We start from the raw sequence: 25,698 nt of genomic DNA, 5'->3' as shown, positions 1-25,698 counted from the left end.
GTAATTTTGCAATTTATTTTTTAATGATTCAATAAAAAATACCATTATACCATTCACTGATGGTAAGTGGTGCAAGACTAGAGCAAAAAACTGTCTTTAAGTTTGAAGGGACACTATTCTCTCAGATATTGGTGATGATTTTAATATTCTCAGCAGTTAATAGTGAGAATCCAAATTCTCATTGCTTCATTGGTGAGAATAGAAATTCTGACCAATTTGTTGCTGAGAATCTAAATTATCACCAATTTGTTGTTGAGAACTAAATTATCACCAATTTGTTGCTGAGAATCTAAATTATCACTAATTTATTGGCAAAACTAATTTAAATTCTCACCATTTGTTTAACAAATTGTTGACAATTAAATTGGATTTTTGCCAATGAGATGTTGAGAATTTTAAATCTTGCCAACAAACTGGTGAGAATTTATATTCTCAACAATGGAACGATAAAAATTGGATTCTCACCATTAAACAGTTGAAATATAAATATTGAAGACGCAAAAAAGTGTCAGAAGCTCCCACCTTTCACCAATAGTGATGACAAATTGAGCTAGTGTTACACACTAAAATGAGTGATGATAAAATATGATGCAAGTGCGATAAATATGTGAATCTGCATATCTCTTTGTTGCATTCTAATACATATTTGTATACCTATACAAAACATATGCCAGACTATAGCGCAGTGGATACATTTATTACAATTATGGTAGCAGATGTTGTCTAGTCTGTGTTAGTTTTGACTATATAATGTTTTCAATAAATCAGATACTTGGCTGTAAAAATATGAAATGATGATATATTGTATTTTCAGTTCAGGTTCGGCTGATAAATAACCATGATTGTAGATAGATTTCAAAATTAAATTGGTTTTGCTTCCCATGTAATAAGATCACAAATGTTACACACTGCAATTACCCAGTTTGCAGACTTACATCGTAGAGTAGATGTAGTCATATTTGTTTCCATTTCATTTCACTTTCAGTATTCATACATTATTCATTCTTCCATATCAACTAACAATTATGTAAATTAGCACAGGAGTTTGATGACCAAACTGGTTATATAGCTCAATTTTCATGTAGTACGGTAATTTTCAAATTTAAATTCAAACAGCATAAACTGTGATATTGGTTGGGCAAGCAGACAAACACATACTCAGCGTGCAAATTTATTTAGTGTCTGCGTATTCAGAATAAGCACATGAGCTAAAAATAATCCAACACCAATTTAAAGTCAGATCACCCTAAGTAGAAGTAAGGTCAGAATGTGAAGTCTAGGCCAATAAATTGTTACTGTAGTTAATGTTTAGAACGTGATTTAATTCAGAATAGCACTATACACCATTTTACTCTATTAGTAAGCGCATTAACTTGCGTTAAACCACAGAGATTTTTCTATGGTCAAAATAAGTAATATTTTAATGATTTAGTATGCAGTCAAAGTTGGTTTATATGTGCTTCTACTGGAGATGTGCTTCTAATAGAGAAAATATGGAATACAAAATGCTTCTACCAATCACCAAGATACATGTACTAATAAATCATTTTGCTATTCACAACTCGCCAAATTTCATCCGTTCAGGTATATGCGATGGAGCAAGTAGGAAAATTCAGGGATGTACTAGTTGGTTAAATTTAATTATGTACACAATTATCAGTGTCAATGTCAATTACCTAAACTTACCTAACATCAAAATTCACATTTATACAAACCGGTAGTTAGGTAATTTTATTGCACGGTCATTGATCATTGCTGACAAAAATATGCAGATTTTGATTTGAATTTCAATTATTTATTATAAAATGTTAATACTGAGTGCGAGTTTGTCAGTATATTCTTCTCACCTTAATATATGCACATATATGTGAAACAAATTTTCCAACTCACTGCAAGCTAATCAGTCTAATCACCTTATATACAAGTCCCACAATAATAGCAATTCAAAAGGCAGTGATTAGTTTTCACTGGAGCAATCAAAGCACATTTAATACTGTGCAATTCAATGGAGCTGAATACTGTCATCATGTACATGCTTTATTTTGACCAATCTTGTGTCAATAATATTATTTATTACTGAACTTATAAGTATAGCAATTATCAGTTAGGTTGGGTCAGTGGAAAATTGACTAGGATTGTCAATTTTAGACTGTTGCATTAATGTCAAACTCACCCGAATCAATCATAAATGCAATTGATAGCCAAACTGTGATTATTTAATTTCAAAGTATATTCAAATATATGTAGCAATTGACCAGTTTTGACTAAAATGCAAAATAAAATGAGAGCAGTAATTCAAAATGTGGGATTGAATTGGAACCAGGTAAGGAATGCAGGGGCAATTATGACAAAACAGAAATCAAGTTTCAAATAAAAATCAAAGAAAGCTTGGAAAGAGCTCCTGTGTGCTGAGAGTATTGAAAACACATTAAAAATTAATTCAAAATTACTTGTACATGAGAAAGCTGAAAACTAATTCTGTAAATCAGGTAACTAATATGAACAGAACAGAACAAACAAATTATGAATTATTATGCTAATTAGAGAATTAATATGAACAAATTTTAACCCAAAATTAATCAGGCCTAATTAATCTATTGTCCTAGAGCATTTATGTACCAAATTTTATTCAAATGTGATGATCAGTAATTGAGATATCAGTGTTAATTAATTATGTTAATTAGGTGATTAATAAGCATAAATATTTACCAAAAACTTATTGGGTCTCATTGAAATGTGATGATGAGTACTCTTTAAAAATTTCATTAAAATCCAATTCGTGGTTTTTTATATATCAGTGTAACATTCATGGACAAAATTAACTAATTACCGGTATGCAAATTAGGTAATTAATATCCACAGTTATTTACCCTAAAACTAATCAGGTCTCTGCATAGTCCTAGAAGGTCTATGTAGCAAGTCTCATTGAAATATGATGATTAGTACTTGAGATATCAGGCAAAAAGCTGAAAATTAACTAATTATGCTAATAAGGTAATTAATATGCACAAATATTCATCCAAAAACTAATCAGGGGTCTGCACAGTAACTATGTACCAAATTTCATTGAAATGTGATGATTACTACTTGAAATATCAAAAGCTGGAAACTAATTAATTATGCAAATTAGGTGATTAATATGTACTAATATTACTCTGAAAACTATCAGGTCTGTGAATGTCCTATGACATCTATGTACCAAGTTTCATTGAAATGTGATGATTACTACTTGAAATATCAAAAGCTGAAAATTAATTAATTATGCAAATTAGATAATTAATATGTACTGATATTACCCTAAAAACTATCAGGTTTGTGCAGTGTCCTATGACATCTATGTACCAAGTTTTATTGAAATGTGATGATTAGTACTTGAAATATCAAAAGCTGAAAATTAATTAATTATGCAAATTAGGTAATTAATATGTACTGATATTACCCTAAAAACTATCAAGTTTGTGCAGTGTCCTATGACATCTATGTACCAAGTTTTAATGAAATATGATGATTAGTACTTGAGATGCCAGTGGAAAAGCTGAAAATTGATTAATCATTATGCAAATTAGGTAATTAATATTGCACAGATTTTTACCCAAAACTAATCAAATCTGCGCATTAGTTTGGAGCATCTATGTGCCAAGTTTCATCAAAATCCAATGAGTGGTTCTTTAGATATCAGTTGAAAAGTCATGGAACAGCTAAAAATCAGCTAATTATCATGCAAATTAGGTAATTAATATGCATGGATTTTTACCGAAACCTAATCAAATCTTTGCATTGGCCCAGAGTATCTATGCACCAAGTTTCATCAAAAATCAATGTATGGTTCTTGAGATACCAGTGGAACAGACACGCACACACATACAGACACACTAACTGCAAAGACTCCCATTGTGTGCTTCGCACACAGGAGTCAAAAATATAATTTGCATGTTACCTCATGTCTTGATACAAACACTAAAGCATGGAATGCATACAATAGTCACCATTTATGGGATTCAAACAGGGACAAAATAAATATTATGACCATGTTGATTCTGTAGTTGTACAATGTAAGTAAGTAATGCCTTTATTGAAATCATATCCTGTTCAGGATCTGGATTTTTAAAATACAATAAAGTTTCAAATACATATAGAATGGCAAGACGAAAAATACAAATGAATGTATGTAGTACTTAAACAAGTAGCCTCTCACATGAGATAGCTCTGCTGTTAGCAACGCACATTTCCATTAGAAATAAAAAAAATATTCATCTAAATTAGAGAATTGAAGATGTCATCATGAAATGAACAAATCTGAAAGAAGTCCACCTATATAAGATCCAAGCAATCGGACTTGCAGTTTTGAATAAGAATTTGAAAATATATTTTTTTACTAAAAACTGACAAAAACATTTGACGGTCGATGACGGGCAATCATTAAAATTATTAGCTCTGCTTGACAAAGTCCACAACAGAGCTAACAAGTTTACGGGGATGATATCAGTGACGACAGACAATCAGTAATATGAGTATGTGTAGAGAATTCATAAAAAAACTGGGACAAGCTCACGAATGACTGACTGGTTATAAAATTAGCCCATATTTGTCATGCCACACAATAAGTCAAAACTATATAAAGTCTATTACTCTGAGATGTTGAAAAATTCATCTTAGAGCACCAGCAATAAAAAATTAAATATTTCATGTGACATGCTTTGCGTTGTATATCCGTATTTTATTAACAGTAGTTTTAATTCACTACATGAATTCATACTAAAAATAACCTTATAATGCACAGGATACAGCTGCTATTCAATACTCTAAGGACTAATGCTAGAATACAATACATTCACAGGAATTCTCAGATGAAATTCTCTGCCTTTTTTTACTGATGGCTTACCATATGCAGAGTAGATGATGACAGTGTAATTATTTATTATTTTAATATAGCAATAATTTTTTAACATTTTTTTTCCCGAAAATAACATAATTACACTGAAATGAAATCAAAGCTAAAATCACTGCACTGATGATTGTGTAAAATAAAAAATAAAATGATGCTAATATCATGGACTATATTGGCGTACTGTTTAATTTATTAGTACTGTATTTTGCAATCAAGCTTAATAGTCACATTTAAGTCATAAGAATTCATTCCTATATATTGTGTCACGAATAACATGTGTCAAGGGTCTTGAAAATCCTGATTTAAGACAAATCATAAAAAGTGATATACTGGGCCAGTTTGGCATATAGCATTTACATTAATCACTTCACTTTATTCTACCCAGTCATGGCAACTCTTAATTATTCATATTACGATAGACAAGCTCGGGCGTATTTTTAATATAAGCAAATGGGAATTGAATACTGAATATGTATGTACATGACAACTGTAGTCTAACAGATCAGCAAGATATGCTGCTCAATATAATTAGAGTAATTCAGTCTGACAGATCAACCAAATACACATACAATGTACTGCTTTAAATATAATAGACATCATGTAGCATATTCAAATCTTATACTTGGACAAGACACAATTTGTTGTAGCCAAATGTGAACATAGTTTGACATTGATGATGGGCGAAGGTTCAGGCGCAACCCAGTATACTAACTTTCTGATTTTCGGTCCAATTTTCATTTTTCAGCATTCTACTACACTATAACAGCTTATAAAATATCAGATAAATATGTTGAAATAACCAATTTGTTTTACTTTAGCCTATTCACCACCAGTTCTTACTTTTTATTACAAATTCGTCCTGTTTATAGTCTGCACTTTCCTTCAAAATGATTGGGACAAAAACAGGCAAATTTTTTGAGTAAAAACTGAAAATTGACTTAAATTTTGTCTGTTGATGACAAAATTTGGGTTCATTTCCAGAAATATTTAGGAATATAAGAAAAAAGTGGAGAAAAATTTGGGCGACAAAGTCTGGGGGTGAAAAGGTTAGATAAAGACAAATAAAGAGCTTACCAAATGTGTGAATGGTAAATATTGAAAGATCCACCACATCCATTCACCATATACCTGACGATCACTCTCAGCGGCTTTGTTGATATGTTGGTGAGCTGAATCCTGCAATAAACAATACACAAATATACCACAATAAATGTAAATGATAATTGCATCTACACACTGAAATTCCTATACTAATGCTCTCACATTAGCAGACCGGTTGTTGTGCATTGGTCATGCATGCTGTAGGAAAGAAAAGTTAAGAGTCAGTTGTTGAGAAGATCTGTAATGTGACTACTGGAAACCCACTTTTGATCAAAAAAATATAAAGCAGTGTGATTGGTAGAAAACAAACATATTGATCAGTTTAATTTGATGTAGAACACATTTTCAATATAATATTTGGCAAGCAGCTAGGAATTTAATATTTTCTCAAATCAGATTTTTGCCGATTCGCTTTGCTAGGATGGCCCTTAAAATCACTTTTGCATGTGAGTTTTCATGTACCGGTATTACTTTTTTGTGACTTTTTTTTGGCTGGGCTGATTTCGCTCAAACTTGGCAGGCAGGTCACACCCGTTGTGTCGTCACAGGAAGCGCTGTCCCAGCACAGACCTGTGTCATATGACGCCTTACTAGTCAATTTTGGCTAAAAAAGCGCTCCGCCGCTTCTTTACACTAGTGTTTATACACGGAACTTGATAATCTTTTTTTCAATTTAAGTTGCTTTTTGATCTCGTATTGTAGTGAAATATTGTTTAGTGAGTGAAATATTAATGTCATAAATAATTCAATCTTTGAAACAACAGAAACTAACACATAATAACGATAATCAAATTTGTGTTTGAAGTTTGAAATTTGTTTACTTGCGTAATTTCTGGTTTCAACTAGTTCGAAAATAGAATGTCCTTGAACGCGATAGAACTCCATCCGAACCAGACACTAGCAGCGTAAACTTATTGCAATTTGCGCAATTTGGGCCCAGTTTGTTCTTACAAGTTTTCTAAGTTTCATTTATCATTATTTAGTAAACAGGTCCCTGAAACGATATCCGTAAAATACGTGATAATCGACGATTGTCTTCCAAACGTTCGAAATTTCGAACAAACTCCCGGCACACTTTGCGTGATATGCATCAGATCGGTGTAGAAGACGCCGACCTGCAGCGTCAATGGGTCACACCTTCACTCTATTTAGGTGGTAAAATCTGAAAAGAATTCTGGCCTAATGTTGCCATAGCAACAGTCAAAAAAACTGATTTGTTAATATCTTTACACTAAATGTATCCTCCTCCTACAAATTTAGGATTAAAAAGCACAGACATAACTAATTTTACCCAGCTTGAGTGTGGGTACAAAGCTACTTTTTGTTTTTTCATTACTGAAAAATTTGACCTCAGAGTTGGGGTAACTTTTCACCAGAAACAGCTTTTTTAACTCTTCTGTGATTTTTTCGCTGGGCTGATTTCGTTCATATTTGGTAGGCAGGCCATACCTTCACTTCAAATGGGTGGTAAAATCCAACGGCATAAAAACTGATTTTTGAATACTTTTGTGCCAAATGTATTACCTATCAGTCTTGTCACGAGTCACGAGACTCAGTCACGAGAGACAACTGGCACAGACATTGTTTTAGTTTTAAACTGACATTAGCTTAACATTCAAAGCCTACCATGGCAAAGGCTGAAAAGATGTTTGTTTTTTGAGCAGAGCGAATCACCAATCGTTTTATGTATACACGAATAAAAATCACAACTAACTAATAACTAATTTGCATATTCAAAAGAGAAAAATTACATCGATGGTCTGAAAATTGATAGCGTCTTTTCATCATTTCCACTACATTCTTATTTCATTTCAACATTTTTATTTTTGTAGCTAGAAGATTTTTAAAATCAGTTACTGCATAGGTACCACTAACTTTTTTAAGTAATGTAGCAAAACATGAAAGTAATAGCCAGTGAGGCCCAAATAGCGGGTATAGTCAACATCAGCTAATCAAACTTTACCGTCAGAAAGATCACAAAATGCATTTTATAATATTTATGATTGTGCTGCCAGCAAGTATGTTAAATTTATGGTTCACCCAATGGCATTATACTGTAAAATCTGTGTTAGTAGCCGCGACTTCTATTAAAATGGTACAATGCTACAGAAGGAATGCGGCTTCTATTAGAGCCATCAACACATGAAAAATGATGAATTTTTGGTTCTCAATTGTTCAAAAAGAATGGGAGCGGAGCGTCTTCTATTAGAGATGCAGCTTCTAATACAGATTTGACGGTATTAGTGATACAACCACCGATTATTCCCATGTGGCTTGTAAAAGCACACAACTCGATCCTTTTTAAAAATTATTACAATCTGTCAAAACTAAATGGAGTCCATTATGATATAACTCTTGCAATATTACATTATAACACATTATAAAACTGATATTCATATGTGTTTCATGGAAGAAATCAGCTATAAATCATTTCCAGGAGCTCTGCTAGTTATTTGTGGCTTACCAAACCAGTAAATTACTGCTTCAGAAATGTTTACCAGTTGATGACTTAAGCACCAACCACAATATTTTAGGGAAGTCACTATGACTTCCTATATTATCAAAAAAATATGTATTGTATACTAGGATTTGATCATTAAAATAAGATTTATTTCGACCATAGGCACACCTATGTCATTTGATTAAGCAAAAGCACTACTAATAAAAAAGAGTAATTGATATTGTGCTGGAATTATATGGCTATTTTGTGGGGTTGTCAAGGCATTAAAAAAAAGGGGGGGTTAACGCTTAACCTTTCATCGTCCATTAATTCCTTAATTTTAAACCTATTCAATTTAATATTACGGTACATACATGTAGATTAAATTTTTTGACCTATTGGTGGTAACAAAAAATAGACCTTATTGAAATAGAAAGCAGTAACATGTCTTTTCGCTGTAAAATGTGGTTAGATGCAATTAATTACTATACAATAAATCTCAGTTTTGCCTACAGTGTTGCTTATACCTGCACGGTTGATATTAAATTTATAACAAACACAATCATCAAATAAAGCTAGAAAACAGCAATGGATTTGCCAGTTAACACAATCATGCATTTATTTGCTGACATTCAAGACGACTGCATACTGTAAATTTGTTAAACTTCACGATTTTTTCAAGGTTTCTTGTCAGACTAGTCAAAATCAAAACTAAAAATGCTGCAGCTCAAGAATGAATTCATACTTTATAATTATCTTTACTGGGTATTACTGGTATGTCCAACTCTCGAACTAGGCCAAAAAAAAACAACTTATGTTGCCCTCAAGTCGAAATATTTTGTCTGTCGGTCGGATTTTTGTTTAAAAATTTGTGAAAACTAAGATTATCGTAAATAGCCAAGGTATATGGACTTCATAGTATTCGGAACATGTCAGAGAAATACAGATCAACTTGCGGCTCGCTCAAAGTCGCCACTTACGGGGACTCTGGGGATCAAACAACAGTCCGGGATCCTTAATTTTTAGTGGAAACACTTTTTTACTGCTTAAATGTTTTTAATATTTGGGCCTATTAAAAAAAAAAAAAAAAAAAAAAGCGCGACCGGATATTTCATATTTTTCGGACGGTCGCTGAGGGCAACAAAACAATTTTTTTTTTGGCATATAGCAATTGCTGAAGACCCAAACATTTAACTGCAATTGAGTAACACAATGTTTGCATCATTTTTAATTTTGTAATGAAAATCAGGAAATTAAAAAAATATATATATTACTGGTTCTTCAGTATCAAGTAGGAAGCCATGTACATACAGCTCTACATACCAGAGTTGTAGGACACAAAGTGACCAGTTTTGATTTATTACTAATTAAGTGTGGACAGGTCTAATGAGTGGTGAGTCAACAATCCTATGGGATCCACTGTAAATGCAGTAATTATTTGCAGGCTTTTAATTTCGCTACTTTCACCGATTAAGTAAAATGCGCTAAATTAAATCTATGTGAACATGTAAAATAATAGAGCTCATTTTTTATCGCCAAATTTGTTAACAAAAAATCAAGTGTAATTACTCAAAGCATCAAAAAGGTAAAAATAAATGCAAGTGAAAATAAAATGTTTTTACAGTACCGGTATTATAAATAACTAATAGACATCCAAAAACAGGTAACAGACAAATGTAATTACCTGTGCCAATGACTGGTTACCATGGCAACAATGTCATTTATCATCAATGTGACATCAGTTGCCAGTTAATGAAGAGGCACACATACATATATAGATGATGAAGCAGATGTTGTTTTCATCCTTTCAATTAATTCAATATATGTTTCTGATCAATAATTCCCAAAAGAATATACATTGTACATGTTAAAATGAGAGTTTTGCTGCATGAGTGGACAGATTTAAATTGCCCATCAAGTGAAAAAAATACACAGTTCCTGTTTCCTTCAGAGGTAACAAGAATGGAAAACTATGTATCTTGTTAAAATAGCATTATGCCTCTCGGTTAGTCTTGCAGAAACTTGCTTGTTGATTGAGTGGTCTGGGATTGTAGACCAGAAAGCCCAACACTAATAGTAGAAAAAGAAGGGTTTTTCACCTCTATAGAATGTCAGTATAAATGAGAGTCATTTTAATGTTGATGTTCCTAATGCAAACAAGCAAATCAAACATCAGTTCTAGAAAATATGGGAATGTCAATCACGGCACTTATAATTTACTTGCACAGTGTAACATTGGCTAATTTCCCCGGGTAACTACGCAGGAGATTATTACAAAGTAAAATAACTAGGCATTTGTGAGTTTACTCACACTGAGAGGGCAGGTCATGGCTTCTCAACAATTTCAAATCATATGCGTCTTCTAATATACGTGTCATGGAATATACATGTATCCCAGCAACCAACCTTGCATCAACAATAAATAACATTTGATAACCCATATAGAGATCATAGTAATCGAAAAGATCTCATCATCGACGGAATATCACCTGGTAACTATACCAACCGAATCAGATAACACCATCACAATTGAATAATAATACCAAAGAAGTGCAATAATGACATTATTATATCAGCTGAAAACTGTTGAAAATGAATGAATTCCAAGTTATGCATTCACACACTTTGTTACTCATACATACTGTGCTGTCATTCAATAATCTGTAAAAATACTTACAGACATCACATGAATTATATTTCATGCACAGGTTCATATTCTATACGTCATTTATTATACAGGTTATTAATATCAAAGTTATCTACCATCATATCTCCATGGTAACATCATGTCCCATTATAGGATAGGATAGGATAGGATAGGATAGGATAGGATAGGATAGGATAGGATAGGATAGGATAGGATAAAATAGGATAGGATATTTTATTTGGCACATACACAATACAGAGCTAGTGTAAAGTCCAAAATAACACAAACAAAATAAGCTAAAAGAATTCTAAAACATGAAAAACAAATTTTTATAGACTACTACAAATAAAAAAGATAAAAATATATGTATAATAGGTTATCTCAGAAAATGAAGGAGATAATGAATGACTGAATGAAAAAATATTTTTTTTTTAACCAGCTCTATTAATAAGTTAAACAGGTGATAACCTTCTTACCAAATAAACAACTACATGTGTATGAGTGCCAATAAGACTGAAATTGTAATTTTACAGAAATATGCTTACTTAAGTGTACATGTATGCCAATTAATGTTTTTCTTTGATGTGTGATGTTAAACATACCGGTATCATATCAGTGGTATTTCTCAATAAATAAAATGTCACAAATGTGATGGATATGCACCATAGTTACATGATTAAGCACCCAATCCCAACAGCGAAATATTAGCAAAAATACTTGAAAATCAAAAATCTTGAAATGACTATATAGTTGATACAGACTTAAAAAGGCAGAAATGAGTTATACCTGTATATAACAACAATTTATAGAGGATTTGTTGTTGTTCTGTAATTTTCCCTTCATGTGTAGTTAGTACTGAATTACAAAATAGTATACAAATTTATATCAAAGTAATAACCAAAGCATATCTATAACAGATAGGATTATGTATTTAATACATTAGTTTGCTGATAGAATTACATTCAATGCCATATAAAGCTGCATCTTAGAGCAAATCTATTTACATTTAATTACCTCCATCTATTTCTAGTTGAATTATTTACTGTACAATATGTATGTGACTATTTTAATAAGCTTATTCTGCTTTTCTACAGATGAAGAAATATTTAATTGCAATCATCCTCACAACTGTTATTCCATACAATAGGATTGAACTATTACAATCCCCTCTCCAATAGATACACACTGTGTATTGAATCATTAAAATATGACTTATTGTATAAAAAAATGTGGTCTATCATTACTGCATGTGATTGACTATTAAAACAAGCCATGCATGACACAGTCCTCGTTAGTTATCGAATTTAAGATATATAAATTTGTTTATAGTAATATAGCTGGAACATAAACATGTCAGGAATATGATTATGATGATTGTTTAACATTAAAATGATTGACATTTGTATCTGATCGTCAAACGAGTATTGAGAGATATTGCTCTGGAACAGCATTAATTAAATTAATTAAAACAATATCAGCCATTTTGAATACATGTATAGTGAATATATAAAATTTGAACATAATCAGTCAAAGCAAGTCAGAGATATGGCACTAGAACCACATTCATTAAAACAAAATGGCTGCCAGTCGGCCATTTTGAATCTTACATGTATCTGAAAAACAAAATGATGTGCATCAAGGTCCTATAATGTCCATTGTATATACAAAGTTTGAACAAAATCCATCTATAAACAGCCAGGAAATGATTTTGATGATTTTTTAGCACAAAAATGGCTACCATTTGGCCATTTTTAATAGGATCGTCAAACCAATATATCTGTATAATCTATGACATGATCTATAATGAATATTTAAAATTTGAACATAATCAGTCAAAGCAAGTCAGAGATATGGCACTAGAACCACATTCATTACAATAAAATGGCCACCAATTAGCCATTTTTAATCTTATCTGAAAAACAAAATGAATTGCATCAAGTTCCTATAATGTCTAACGTATATACCAATTTTGAACAAAATCCATCTGTAGCACAAAAATGGTTGCCATTCGGCCATCTTGAATCAGATCGTGAAACAAATTGACGTGCATATGTATAATATTATGTATGATGTATGTGTGAAGTTTGATTGTGATTGGTCCAGGCATTTCTAAGATACAGTTCCGGACGCACGCACAGAGGTCAAAACATAAGTCCCCGTTTTCGAACTGCGTCTGAACAGGGACTAATAACAGAGTACTAGTATACTAAGGCACTGGTATGTCTATACATATAGACAATACTATGAGGTTATTTTGAGGATACCTCAAAGTATGCACGAAGACAGTACAACGGTACCAACTAACGTGCAGCGGTCGATGCGCGACGTACTGTCTGAGTGCATGCTTTGTATTCACGTCATAATCTTATCCACAGTCCTTCAACACTCTGTTAGGAAACGCTCCGAGTTCTATTGTCACAATGCGCGTTTCGCGTTCGTAAAATTAGCATACCGACAATCCCCACGCTGTCAACATTAACATAAAATTAACATATAGTATGACATCAATTTCACCCAGAATACCTTGCGATTCATTTCTGCGCAGACGCACACAACTTTATTTTCCTGTTCACTACTGACAAGTTACAACTTTCTTTCGAGTATTTTATTATATATCGAAATGCGGGGAAAACATGACGATTTCATCGATTTCAGTGACAGTAGATTTGATTGGGACGACATTATATCCTTTAGGACGTTCCTATCTATTTAACTTGTATATCATCCTGATAAGTGTATGGCTTCCGGTTGAAATCTGGCCACAAACGAGACTGAATTTTAATGGGAAAAAAACGAATGAAAAAATAAGAGAACAGCAATGGAAATAATGTTATCCATTTTTTGTGATATCTAACCTCCAAATAGTATTAACTATTTGGTAGTTTAAGCCGAAATGTGCATATGCGAGGGTTGATACAATCGGATACTCTCAGCATAACGGCGATAATTATAGTTGATGTCGCCATCTTGAAAACGAAAGTTTTGCTGCTAACATGTTCCGAGTAACATGATATTATGTTGTTTTATATGATAAGAATGGGTCCTCGACAACATAAAATCGGGTTGGTTATCTAAAAACTAAAAATAATTCCATCTTTTAAGTTTTAGTTGTTTCTATTCCCCGCGGAACAACATTTTTTATTAGCGACACCAAACAGCCATCTTGTTTCATACATAACACCTATGACAAAATCACATGCAAGATGAACAACTGAAATAAACACCTTCCCGGCACTTGTGCACAAAGTAATAAATATTATTCAAGTATCAAATCATAAATTAATAACGACTGCGAATGTTTTGGACGTGATAACGCGATTTACTCGGGTTGAAACTTTCGTGGTAACGTTTCCATAACACAAACTTTAACAATGAACGAACAAGGCAGCTACAGTTTGAAATCAAAATCAAAATCTCTGCTATTTATAAAGAATATGGATTTTAAACTACACACGCCTTTTCACGAAACCGACAGGATCACACAGAGACTTGCAACTTTAAATAAAATTTACGGGCTTTTCTCAAAAACACGCAATATTTGTAGACGTGCACTGAACGGAAGTGCTTCGAACGAGCTCCAAGATAATGCTATGACGTCACCGCTCTCTCCCCACAAGCGAAACACGCACTGTACACGGGACTCTGGCGATTCACACCTTAGAACAATAGCGTTTCCTAACCGGGTGTTGAGGGACTGTGCCTTATCATTATACATTTTTTCCTTACAAAGATACACCATGGGAATGGCAATATTCAAAATGTTTAGAACAGAATCAGCAAACGTCTTTGTGTGGAGAGTCCGGTCCAACCCTGGTGGCAGCCATGTTTGTTTTTATTATTAGAGAACGCTTACGCGCATAATGATTCTATATTTCGAATTTGCATTTCCTAATATGGTAGAATGAAAATACCCCGTAATACTGCAAAATGATTGACAAATGGTTTTTATAAAATTAGCCAGAAATAGAAAATTCAAATTATCATCACCATTATGATTGAATTTGACAGCGTAAAAAAGTAGGTACCATGTAAGACAGCGTTTTTCTTTAATTCCACATTTTCCAAAAAATGTTTGAATCAAAATGGCCACATTAAATTGCATCACGAAACAAATCGATAAGATTACGAAAACGGTTATGTCTGTTTTCATATTAGCTAATCAGTTAATGCATGTTTGAAGAAATCAGCCCAGATGTCTACGCAGACAAAACCTGAAAGAACTAAGTCTTCACTGAGCAGTAATGCAAAGGTGGTTTCATTACCCCATCCTTTTAGCTGTACCATGAATAAAAGGACAGAAAAAATATATATACAGGTGACAACTTTCTAGTGGGATTCTGCTCCAGAGTTTAATATGAGCAGTTTGCAACTTTTTGTTTTGTATTGTGATTCAGAAGTTTATCAAAGGCAAGATACACTGTAGTCTGATTGTAACAACAAGGACACATTATCAGACTGGTTGCATACATTTATCAAAACCAGGACATTTTATTGTTGTATATGATGAAACTTGTTAAGAAAGAACTTGAAAAAGCCAACATTCTGATGCAAAATTGTAGAAAATTTTGTGTTAGAACCAGAGATTGTAAAAATGCATTCATATTAGAATAAAAATTAATATATTAAAACAACACAATTGCCACAGCTGGACCAGCCTAATGACATAGAATTGTACCTGCAGTGATGTTGAAATGCCTCTACAATTTCAATAGGAATATCATAATGATACATATACCCCAGGGTTAGTTTGATAAAATCTGAATTCAACTCTCATGCAGGTATATGCCACCACTTAGTCACAAAAAAAAATTAAAAAAATTGGCAGCTATCACAGTAAAACATACACATTTATACGTATACTTATTTTTAATTTCACGGCCTGAAAAATTCAATATAAGACATTTAAAACCTGGTAATATAGAGTGGGAAACCTGAATTCTAATTATCTTCTTCGTATTTTCTACAAATAATATTGGTGTTGAAATGTTGCAATATACTATATACTGTGAAATACTTTATTTTCGCTTGGAATTAATTTTCGCTATTTTTGCTGAAGGAATAATTCAGTGAAAATAAAATCCGAAAAATATACCTTTTTTCCTATATTTAACATTCAACTCGTCAAAAATCAGTGAAAATAAATTCAATACAAAACACCCAAAAAGTCTTTTCAGCGAAAAATAATTCCAACTAAAATAAAGTATTTCACAATATATATTGAAACCAATTCCAAAATGCCTGAACTATACATATTTATTAGAGTATGTGTTAACGAAGTTGCATGTCAAATGTGTGGTCCCAGGTAAACCACATTTTCACTAGAATTTATTCTCAGCAAGAATTCTACACCCCAGAGAGTGTACAGTAAAAATTAAATTACATGAAAATACGAAGTAACTTTCGGTCTATTCTCGCTGTCATATTAAAGAAAGTAAAGCAGCATGAACTCACTGACTATATCAGATTTTAATATAACATACTACTTAACAAACCATGACACACTGACATTAAATTAAACACTCGGCAAATTATGCCTCCTTCGGCAACTACCAATAAAATATTTGTTCTCCGACTAACGTAACTGCATTTCTGATGGTTTTGATGAGCTACACATACAAAGAATATATAAATATACAGTATATTAAACAAGTTAGACTAGGTACTATTATTACAACTGCTCAGAGAGTTATCAGAAAATGTAATTCCCATTGACATGTTTTGAAATTACAATTTTTTTTTCTAGTAGGATGAGATATCTTTCAACAAGGTTTGTTGCCATAGAAACCATGTAGGGAAACAAAATTTGAAGTGCCACAAATGTCACTGCACAATATTGTACTGTTCTTTGCAGGTATGTATAGAAATTAAAATACTACATGAATTGACAAGAGAATTCTCAATTCTATGTATTCCCTATGTATACAAATCCTGGTAGCGAATGGCTTATATTTCTCTTAATGTCAAATTGCAATTTGTATATAGAAAACTGTTAAATGCATTATATTTGATTAGAAAACATTTTCCCCTTAAGGATAATATCTAATACTTTTTTCTCCATGCATGAATATGCAAATCAGTGAAAATTAATTGCATGTATTAATTTATTAAATCAAATTGCTGTTTTCAGTGAAAATTTGATCCAGTGAAAAAATTATATTCCCTCAACCCATTTTTATCGTTAATAATATTTTTTTAGCATCTCAGGACCCTCAAAAAGATATGAAAATAGTTAAAAAAAATACATATATTTCAATAAAAAAAAATAATATCTGAATCCAAGATGTACCACAAAATGTTTTTCACACCTTAAAATAACTAGGCTGCCAATACATGTATTATGATAAAGTGTGTCATGGTAAAAAAATTTAAGCTTCAGTTACTAAAGATGCACTTCTATGGAGCAAATACGCCACAATATGTACCATACATATTATTTTTTTTTTGCTGCCAAAGCTTTTGAAATCATGAACTTTAATGAGTGAGCAAAATGGTGCGAGCTGGAGGCTCTTCAGCAGGATTCCATAACAGTTCCAGGAAAACCACTGAATATAAAACAACTAGACAATAAGGAATTATAATGTAAGAAGAAGAATAGTATGAGCTGATGGGTTTTGTCTGTATTCTGATAGATTCATTGCAAATGAATGAATGAATAATGAATGAATGAACAAATGAACAAACAAATAAATAAACAAATAAATAAATGAATAAACGAATAAAAAATAAATGAATAAATAAATGAATAATAAATAAATGAATGAATGAATAAATAAATAAATAAATAAATAAATGAATAAATGAATGAATAAACGAATAAATGAAATAAATAAATAAAATAAATAAATAAATAAATAAATAAATAAATAAATAAATAAATAAATAATGTATGTACATTGTATATATGGTTTTGTCTCATTCACTGTAATAGACACATTTTGAATAATTTAGTACAAGTAATGTAAAAATCTGGTAATAATATGACTATGAAATTAACATATGCCAGTGAATGCCATGTTCCATCTTGCCAAGTGCATTCCTTAACATAGACACAGAAATCGCTCATTAAATTCCCAACAGAGGCTGAATTTTCGTTCCTAAAATCCCCAAGGGAAATCCAATTTCCAACTAAGTTGAATGCATAATGTGAAATAGGAGGAAACAATGTTCTCTGTATAAAGTCTTATTTTGAGTCAGAATTCAATTAAGTTGCTCTAAGAGTGAAAGATTGATGGAAATTCAACGGTAATACAATCCCCATTCACTAGGAATTGATCATTTCCAAGAACGTACGAGGCTCATCAACAGCAAACTAAATCAATATTACCAATTTAGTTTTACAAATTACTCTGCAACTGAAATGCATTTTTTAGTCAAGTATGTACAGTAGGTTTGTAGGGGGAAAAAATCTGCAACATTTTCTTTTTTAAGCAATGTGTTGGAGATGTTTCTTCCTGCTAAATTATTCATACTATCCATGTTTCAATGAGAATGAAATAGATACTATCGACCCATGTAAAAAAAAAATATTAAATTAAAACATTTTTTTTTAGGAATTTCTGAAATTATTTTGGATGCCATTTTTTATTTTATATGGTCGTCGGTATTTTATCAGGAAACAAAAAATATTTTTTGTATTGGAATGGCAATGAATATAAATTTTCAGGAAACTGACATGAAAACGCCCTAATAAATAAAATACATCTCGTACAAAACAAACTTTGAATATTATTTTTAATAAATTTATTATTTAATATTACATTGTAATCTCATATACACAATTTGAAATGCATCAATAATTTATTGCCTGAAATGAATAAAATTTTCAACATAATTAAAAAATATGATTCAAAAATTATTGTCTAGCTGGCATTTTAGAATAATCTGAATAATACACCACAGACTGACTGTCAAATATATATATTATGTATATTTTTGTATCTTTTCTGATCTCAGCATTTAATTGAATGGCAAAAATATTGGAGTGCTGGACTGAATGATATCTAATTCTTTGTGACGTAGAAATTCAGTAGAAACTACTTAGACATAGTACAATAAACTGATACAGTATCTCTATTGAATTACATTGTATAGATTTCAACTTTACCAATAACCGCATACAACAATTAAACATCATCAATAATGGCGCAAAATGCACAATAAATAAACTACCAACATTTCCAATAAATTTTTCATTCCAGATATCTAAGCAAAGCAGCTAAAATTACTCATCAAATGTTTATATCAATATTCTCTACTGGAATATATTAGTGGTTGATATAAAAGTTAAATATCTGATTCTTTCAGTTCATTGTTCAGTTTGGTTATATACTATTAATACATCTGTTTGTTTGAGCATATTGTTTATTTTATTGCTATGCATATATGTACCTGAGTAAAGCATCTAGACTAGTCACTGTGGAGTACTACCCTTAGGGTACACCATTCAGGACTAGCATAACTGTTCATCATATATATTCATGACACTTAATCTTTTCTACTGACTATTCATTTTTCAAATCATTTTGACAACAAACATGTCTCACCTAAATTTAATTTGTTATTAATAGTGGCAAAAATAGCTTTTTAAAAAAAATTTTAACTAAAAAAATTCTTGGTGTTCATGATTCAAGACTTTTCAAGAGTCAGCTACAATTTATGTAATTTATGTCAAATATCAGATTATACCATGGTCGGTAACCAACACCGACACATTTAATAAATTATATGTTTTAAAATTAGAATACAAACATTCCTCCTCATCAAATGCAGACATGATTACTTAAATAAATAAATAAATGCATACATACATAAATAAATAAACGCACAGAACAGCCAACAATGTGAATAATTTATGCATTCTATTTACAATGTAATTGCTTCTACTCTAAATATCCCACACTATGTGAAAGTACTGTACATTTAGTTTATTCATTGTACAGTATTCCTAAGACCCAACAACACCTTCTACATTATTGGAATAAAGACAATAGTACATGTATGTCTATAGCCAAGTTGATCTTGATATAGATATATTGACCTCGGCCAAGGTCGATACACAAGATTGTTGACCTGTAGAGAGCATATTGTTGACCGAATAAAACAAACATTTTGTAAAAGGCTACATTAGTTGCGTTCACGCACAGCTCCTTATCACGGGCTAAGAGATCGAAATCCTTAGCCTGTGCTAAGAAGACGTGCGTGAACGCTTAGCACGGGCTAAGGAATGCTATATAAAGCACGGGTAAAATCTAATTCGATTTTAAGACGCTGTCCAGACCCTTAGCACAGGCTAACGAAGTGTGTGCGAACAAGCACCCTCATTCTCATTTCCAAAATGACAATCGAGCTCAGTGTGTACGAAACTTTGTTTCCTCACGAAAACTGGGGCGACGAAGAGACAAAAGATTTACTGGGTATAGACAGCGAAATCTTGAACAGAACAAATGCTTACCAGGATATGCAAGCTAAATTAGAAGTGATGAGATTTTTCAAAAAAGCGGCTTAACAAGGGTCACCGACTGATGACGCCCCTTAGCCTGTGCTAAGGACTGGCCCTTCCAGTGCGTGGACGCAATTGGATTCAGCCGAAATGCAAACATGTGAGATATGCCTAAATCAGCTTAAATCTTAGCCTGTACTACGTGTAGCATGAACAAGATCTAGCTTGCCTAAGTTACCAATGACAGCATCCAGAATGTTCTCCATTCACATGTAGCGGTTTCATCACACTTTGTCGTATGAATTTATATATCATAATCCCTTCTAGAGTTACTGTCACATTTAAGATTAAGAGGTATCAACTAACTACAAGCAACTGTCTGACATTTCAGAATCCACAATGTTTACACATGATGCGAATGCACAAAAACAAAAACAGCACACTATCCTGGGGGGTCAATAAAATAAAACGCAATATAATAACATATTTCTGGTTAAACGTACAATTTTATGTAACCCACATGTATGCACTATAAGTAATAAAATTACTTTGCTGAAATAAATAGAGTACTAAACGTCGGTGTACAAAGTCAATCCTAGAATTGAAACACACGTCGACAGTGGACAATGTCAATCCTAGAATGGAAACACAACATTCAAATACGTAGTGTGCGTAGACAGTGTGATAACTATGGTTAGACCAACCGATATATTCGTGTTGTTCATTTGTGTTGTGTTTATCTCACAGGTACACGATTTCACATTAAACATAACTGAAAATGCACGATATCGATGGGAAGTCAAATATATCTACCGTCAAACACTAAAAATCTGATTGGCTGATAGGGCTATGAGATATATTAACATTATATTACATAATATTATATATTACATTTAGTTATATTAATAATTTATACAAATTAATTTTGTTAAGATTCTTCAAGTTGCCTAGTGTTAGTGTACACATTCATAGTGTTAGCTGTGACATAGTAATAAATTTGTTATGTAGTTTTAGGAAGATTACACCACTCCAACTAATAGATTCATTTTAATATTTATAGCCGTACAGAAACAAAACTTCACAGAAGGTACACTTCAGAGGAAATTAAAGATTCAAATTGGGAATTAATGTGGGATATTTCATGTCAAATCCCATTGTTTTAATAAACCCCTCAATGTATAATCTGCATGTCTCAGCGAGAGTGACGCGATCGTACATGTTCCCAGTATACATGGTGTTCTACATATATCAAAACGTAGACGTGGATTGTGACAGCCTACTATTAAAATGGTATATATGAAAAATAAGAAAAAAAGTTTCTGATCTACTTGTTTTCCAAAATTCAAGTGGTATATAAACTCAGGTTTTTATTTTTGTTTTAAAAATTGTGCTTTTTTTTCATGAAAATGTAATTCAATTTAACAACAAAAAGCTGTTGTGTACACATTTTTAATTGACATGTATGATCAGAATTGGGGTGGGAGGGTTACCACACTTGAAGGGCACTGAGATAAATTCATTGGGCATCAAACAAGGAACTTGTTCCTCAGTGAAGTTCAATTCTTGACCAAAAATGAAATTAAACTAAAGGGAAAGTTTTCCAAAAAAGTTGATGCTGGATCAGTCATACATTGAAATCTGCATATACTAAGAAGCAGTTGGTTTGTTGAAAATAAAGATAATTTTTCGAACACAAAGGCATAAAGACATAAAGTTCTCTGATCAACACAACAGACACTGAATTTTAAAAAAAAGAAGGAAAACATAAGAACACTTACTGCATACTTCTTGGCTAGATCTCTAAATGTTAAAATAGATGCCTGGAAAGCAGTCCTCGTCTGTGTGACAAACTTTGGTTGTTTACTTGTCAACAATTTTGACAAACTACTGTAGCACTCCTCTTCGTCCATATAATGTAATAATAAACTTGTGATCGCAGGCAATAATGGACAGCAAGTGATGTCCGAGTGTACATGTTCTATTATACACAGGATCTTTTTCACAAGAGATCGTCCCCGAGAGTCCAGAGCGTAGGTCATGATGTAGTCATTGTCAACAAATACTGGAATATGAGTTTGCCAACCTGAAACAATAGGAAAATATAAATATATGTGGAATAATTAAGAACTAGTGTAGGGGGACGATTTTCTTAATTTTTTTAAATATTATATTTTTGTTTAGTTGCAAGCGTTAACTATATACAATGTACAATTAGCTGTAGAATAATATTTAAAGAATAACCAACCTCCGAGGAAGAGTATACTATAAAATTTTGATGATAAGATTTTGAAAAAAAGTCAGGATGTAGCTTCTTTATGCTGTGACTTTCAAGGCATGACATTTATAGGGTGGTGGTCATCCCGCCGTGCATGTGCAACATTTATGTTGATAAACATTGATTTTCCCACAATCCAATGTGCTATGTAATGTAAATCTCGAGTATGAATTTCGACCTGGAGGCAACGTACACTAATTATCGTCAATAACCCTTTTGATGCCTTCCAATCACTAACAAAAAATACATGATTAAAGCTTAGTAACGTCTCAGTTTTTACTCATTGGTCTGCACAACAGAAGGTCGCCATCTTTGTTCATATGGGTCCCATAGCTCGGGCATGGGTGGTGTGATGACTACCGCCCTTTTAAAGGGTTTATTCAACATGGCCTCGGCTCATAAACAAAATAGCAAATTTGGGCACACACTCATGCAGAATAATACATGCATGATAAGTCCGAAATTTTTACTCAATAATTTACTTTGCACAAAGTCATGGCCACAAATTCAGTTTTTTGTGTGGTTGCCATGGCAACAATAAGACAGCATTGTTTCTCAATTTTTCGACTTAATTGCAGGTGTGAGCTTGAATTTGAACATAAATTGTTGTTGTAGTAAATAAAGTGTTGAGAGTTGATGAGTCAGCTTATATTTTAATTTTATGTAAACAAAAAAAAAATTTGTATTCAACATGTACTTCACATGAGACATACATGACATGCAACACAAGACTGTGCTGTGCTCGCATTATCTAGATCATTTAAATATCTTCGCTCTAAGTGTGTATAGTAAAGAAACAGAATAACAAAAAAATGTCCTTGGCTACCATATGTGTTATTGTTAGTCATTCGAACAATTTAAAAAAATTAGAAATTATTGATATTTTTCTGTTATAAGCTTCTGTCAAATGAATGATGAAGAACAAATAAAAATTATGGATAATGTTTTTCCTTTCAGACTGTCTAATAACCCAGTCATAGTTCAGAAAATTCAAGTGTGTTAGCTGTGCCCATTTTTAAATGTACAAGTTGAAATTTATAGAACATTTACTTACTGAATTAAAATTATAATTATAATAACAGAATGAAAGTCCATAAAAGAAAATAGTAACACACGTGATTTTACGCAGCAATCCTAGATATGAATACTAGCTGACTATACTGAATTGATTATTTGCTATAATCAGAAAAAAAAATATATTGATTCAATCTATTCTTATTTTTTCCCCTAACACCATAACTCATCCTATATGCAATATTGATTATGGTATCCATGGTTTTAGCTTAAGTTTAGGCTACAATAAATTTCATTTTACAGTGATGAAGACAGCATTAGTATATAAACATTAAAACATAACACTATGAATATTAGCATATTAGATGATCAAGCACATATTTTTTTTTAATACAGTATTATAAATTATTACCGTACTGATAATTACCATTAGAAATATTTTGGCCAAGGAACCAGCCTAGCTTATTTCTCCCATTGAGTGCAAATTAAATTAATAAAAACAAATACTAATAATTAATAATAAGAAATAAGGCCCGAACAAAACTATTTATGTTTTTGGTCAGGTGATTAAAACATATGCATCACAGCTTTTCTTTTGTCAGAATTTTTGAAAATTTTAATAAAAGAAAAAAAATCATGAAAAATACAAATTTAATGACAATTTCCCATTCAAAATAAAAAGCCACCTGAAACATTTTTTGTTTTGGCCTTGTACATCTTAGAAAATATTTCAAGCACATTGTCTACGTGTGTTAACACACTTTATGAATAATAGCAACCAACCTTGAGTATTGGCAGCAGTATCTACATACACTGATGCGGAAACAGTAGACTGGTTACAGAAGACTTCATGCCACAGTTTATGTCGTATTGTATGGGTAGGTGGCCACTGTCCGCTACGAATAGCACGCTTCAGTCTCTTGCCATCAGTGACATCATGGGGCAATATCACGTCAGGTTTCCCGTCGCTGGTCGTCGAAGACGTCGAAGCAGCAGACAGCGACGGTGGAGTGTCACTCAGTTCGCGTATTTTACCGACGTCCACCCATCGACTAAAGGCAGCCAGCTCCGGTTCTGTTCTCTCGCCGCTAGTCATAATGTTGATGTATACAACTTTCAGCAGTATTGGTCAACATAAATCATCCTTCGTGGTAATTAATAAAAACAAAACTCCATTTGTTGCCACTTTCGGAAACTTCCGCTAAAAATACAACGGTAATCAAAGCTGGCACCCGACAATCATGAGCAGTAAATCCTGAGCGGACGACACCGTGAGCGACCACCGTGACATTAATTATCATGTATACAGTACGTACGTCTTAGGTTGAGCCTTCGCCTTCACAGTCCCTCCGTCGCGATTACCATTCACGTTACCTAGGAGATACAGTTTTAAATATTTGCTGAGCTAGAATTCCATCACTGACACCCGGCATCACAGCGTTAACTCGCTCATCGCCATTTTCATTGAATAAGTGAATGTATTGTTTGTAATTTCTCTTCTCCAACGCATTCGTGGAAGTTTCACACCATAAATATAACAGCGTCCGAAATAATTTCGAAAAATCTGTCGATATTCGGGAAAAAAATGAGTCATTATATCATTTATAGAAGTTACAATTTAATTTTTATTGGCACGTGAAAGAATGCACGTTAATTTCGGCTGGGAAAAGACTACACCTTGCTGTGAGATCAGTCAACAACAACACAAAACATGCATTTAAATTAATTTATAAATTTAAATACTAGTAATTATAAACTGAAAGTGAGAGTTAAGCTCTTTCAGATATGCAAATCAGTAAATAGCTCTATTGCAATCATATGTCCGTCATGTATTGTTTTTTCCGAGAAATCTGAGATATATCGTCACCTACTTTTTCACTGGGTTGTCAGTCTG

At 32.4% G+C, this 25,698-nt stretch overlaps 1 protein-coding gene across 1 annotated transcript in view; it reads right to left on the bottom strand.

Moving 5' to 3' along the window:
• LOC102806541 (TBC1 domain family member 24-like) overlaps nucleotides 1-25,256 on the bottom strand; it is a 31,705-nt gene extending 6,449 nt beyond the window's left edge. Inside the window, exons 1-3 of the mRNA XM_078013593.2 lie at nucleotides 24,588-25,256; nucleotides 22,294-22,598; nucleotides 5,963-6,064 (exon numbers count right to left, since the gene is read on the bottom strand). Coding sequence (XP_077869719.1) covers nucleotides 5,963-6,064; nucleotides 22,294-22,598; nucleotides 24,588-24,900 — 720 coding nt within the window. The 5' untranslated portion in view covers nucleotides 24,901-25,256. The remainder of the gene's footprint in view (nucleotides 1-5,962; nucleotides 6,065-22,293; nucleotides 22,599-24,587) is intronic.
• Between the last annotated feature and the right edge of the window lie 442 nt (nucleotides 25,257-25,698).

Source organism: Saccoglossus kowalevskii, chromosome 6, assembly GCF_978046115.1.
Source record: "Saccoglossus kowalevskii chromosome 6, keSacKowa6.1, whole genome shotgun sequence".
NCBI lineage: Eukaryota > Metazoa > Hemichordata > Enteropneusta > Harrimaniidae > Saccoglossus > Saccoglossus kowalevskii.
This window is presented reverse-complemented; position numbering and strand designations above follow the sequence as displayed.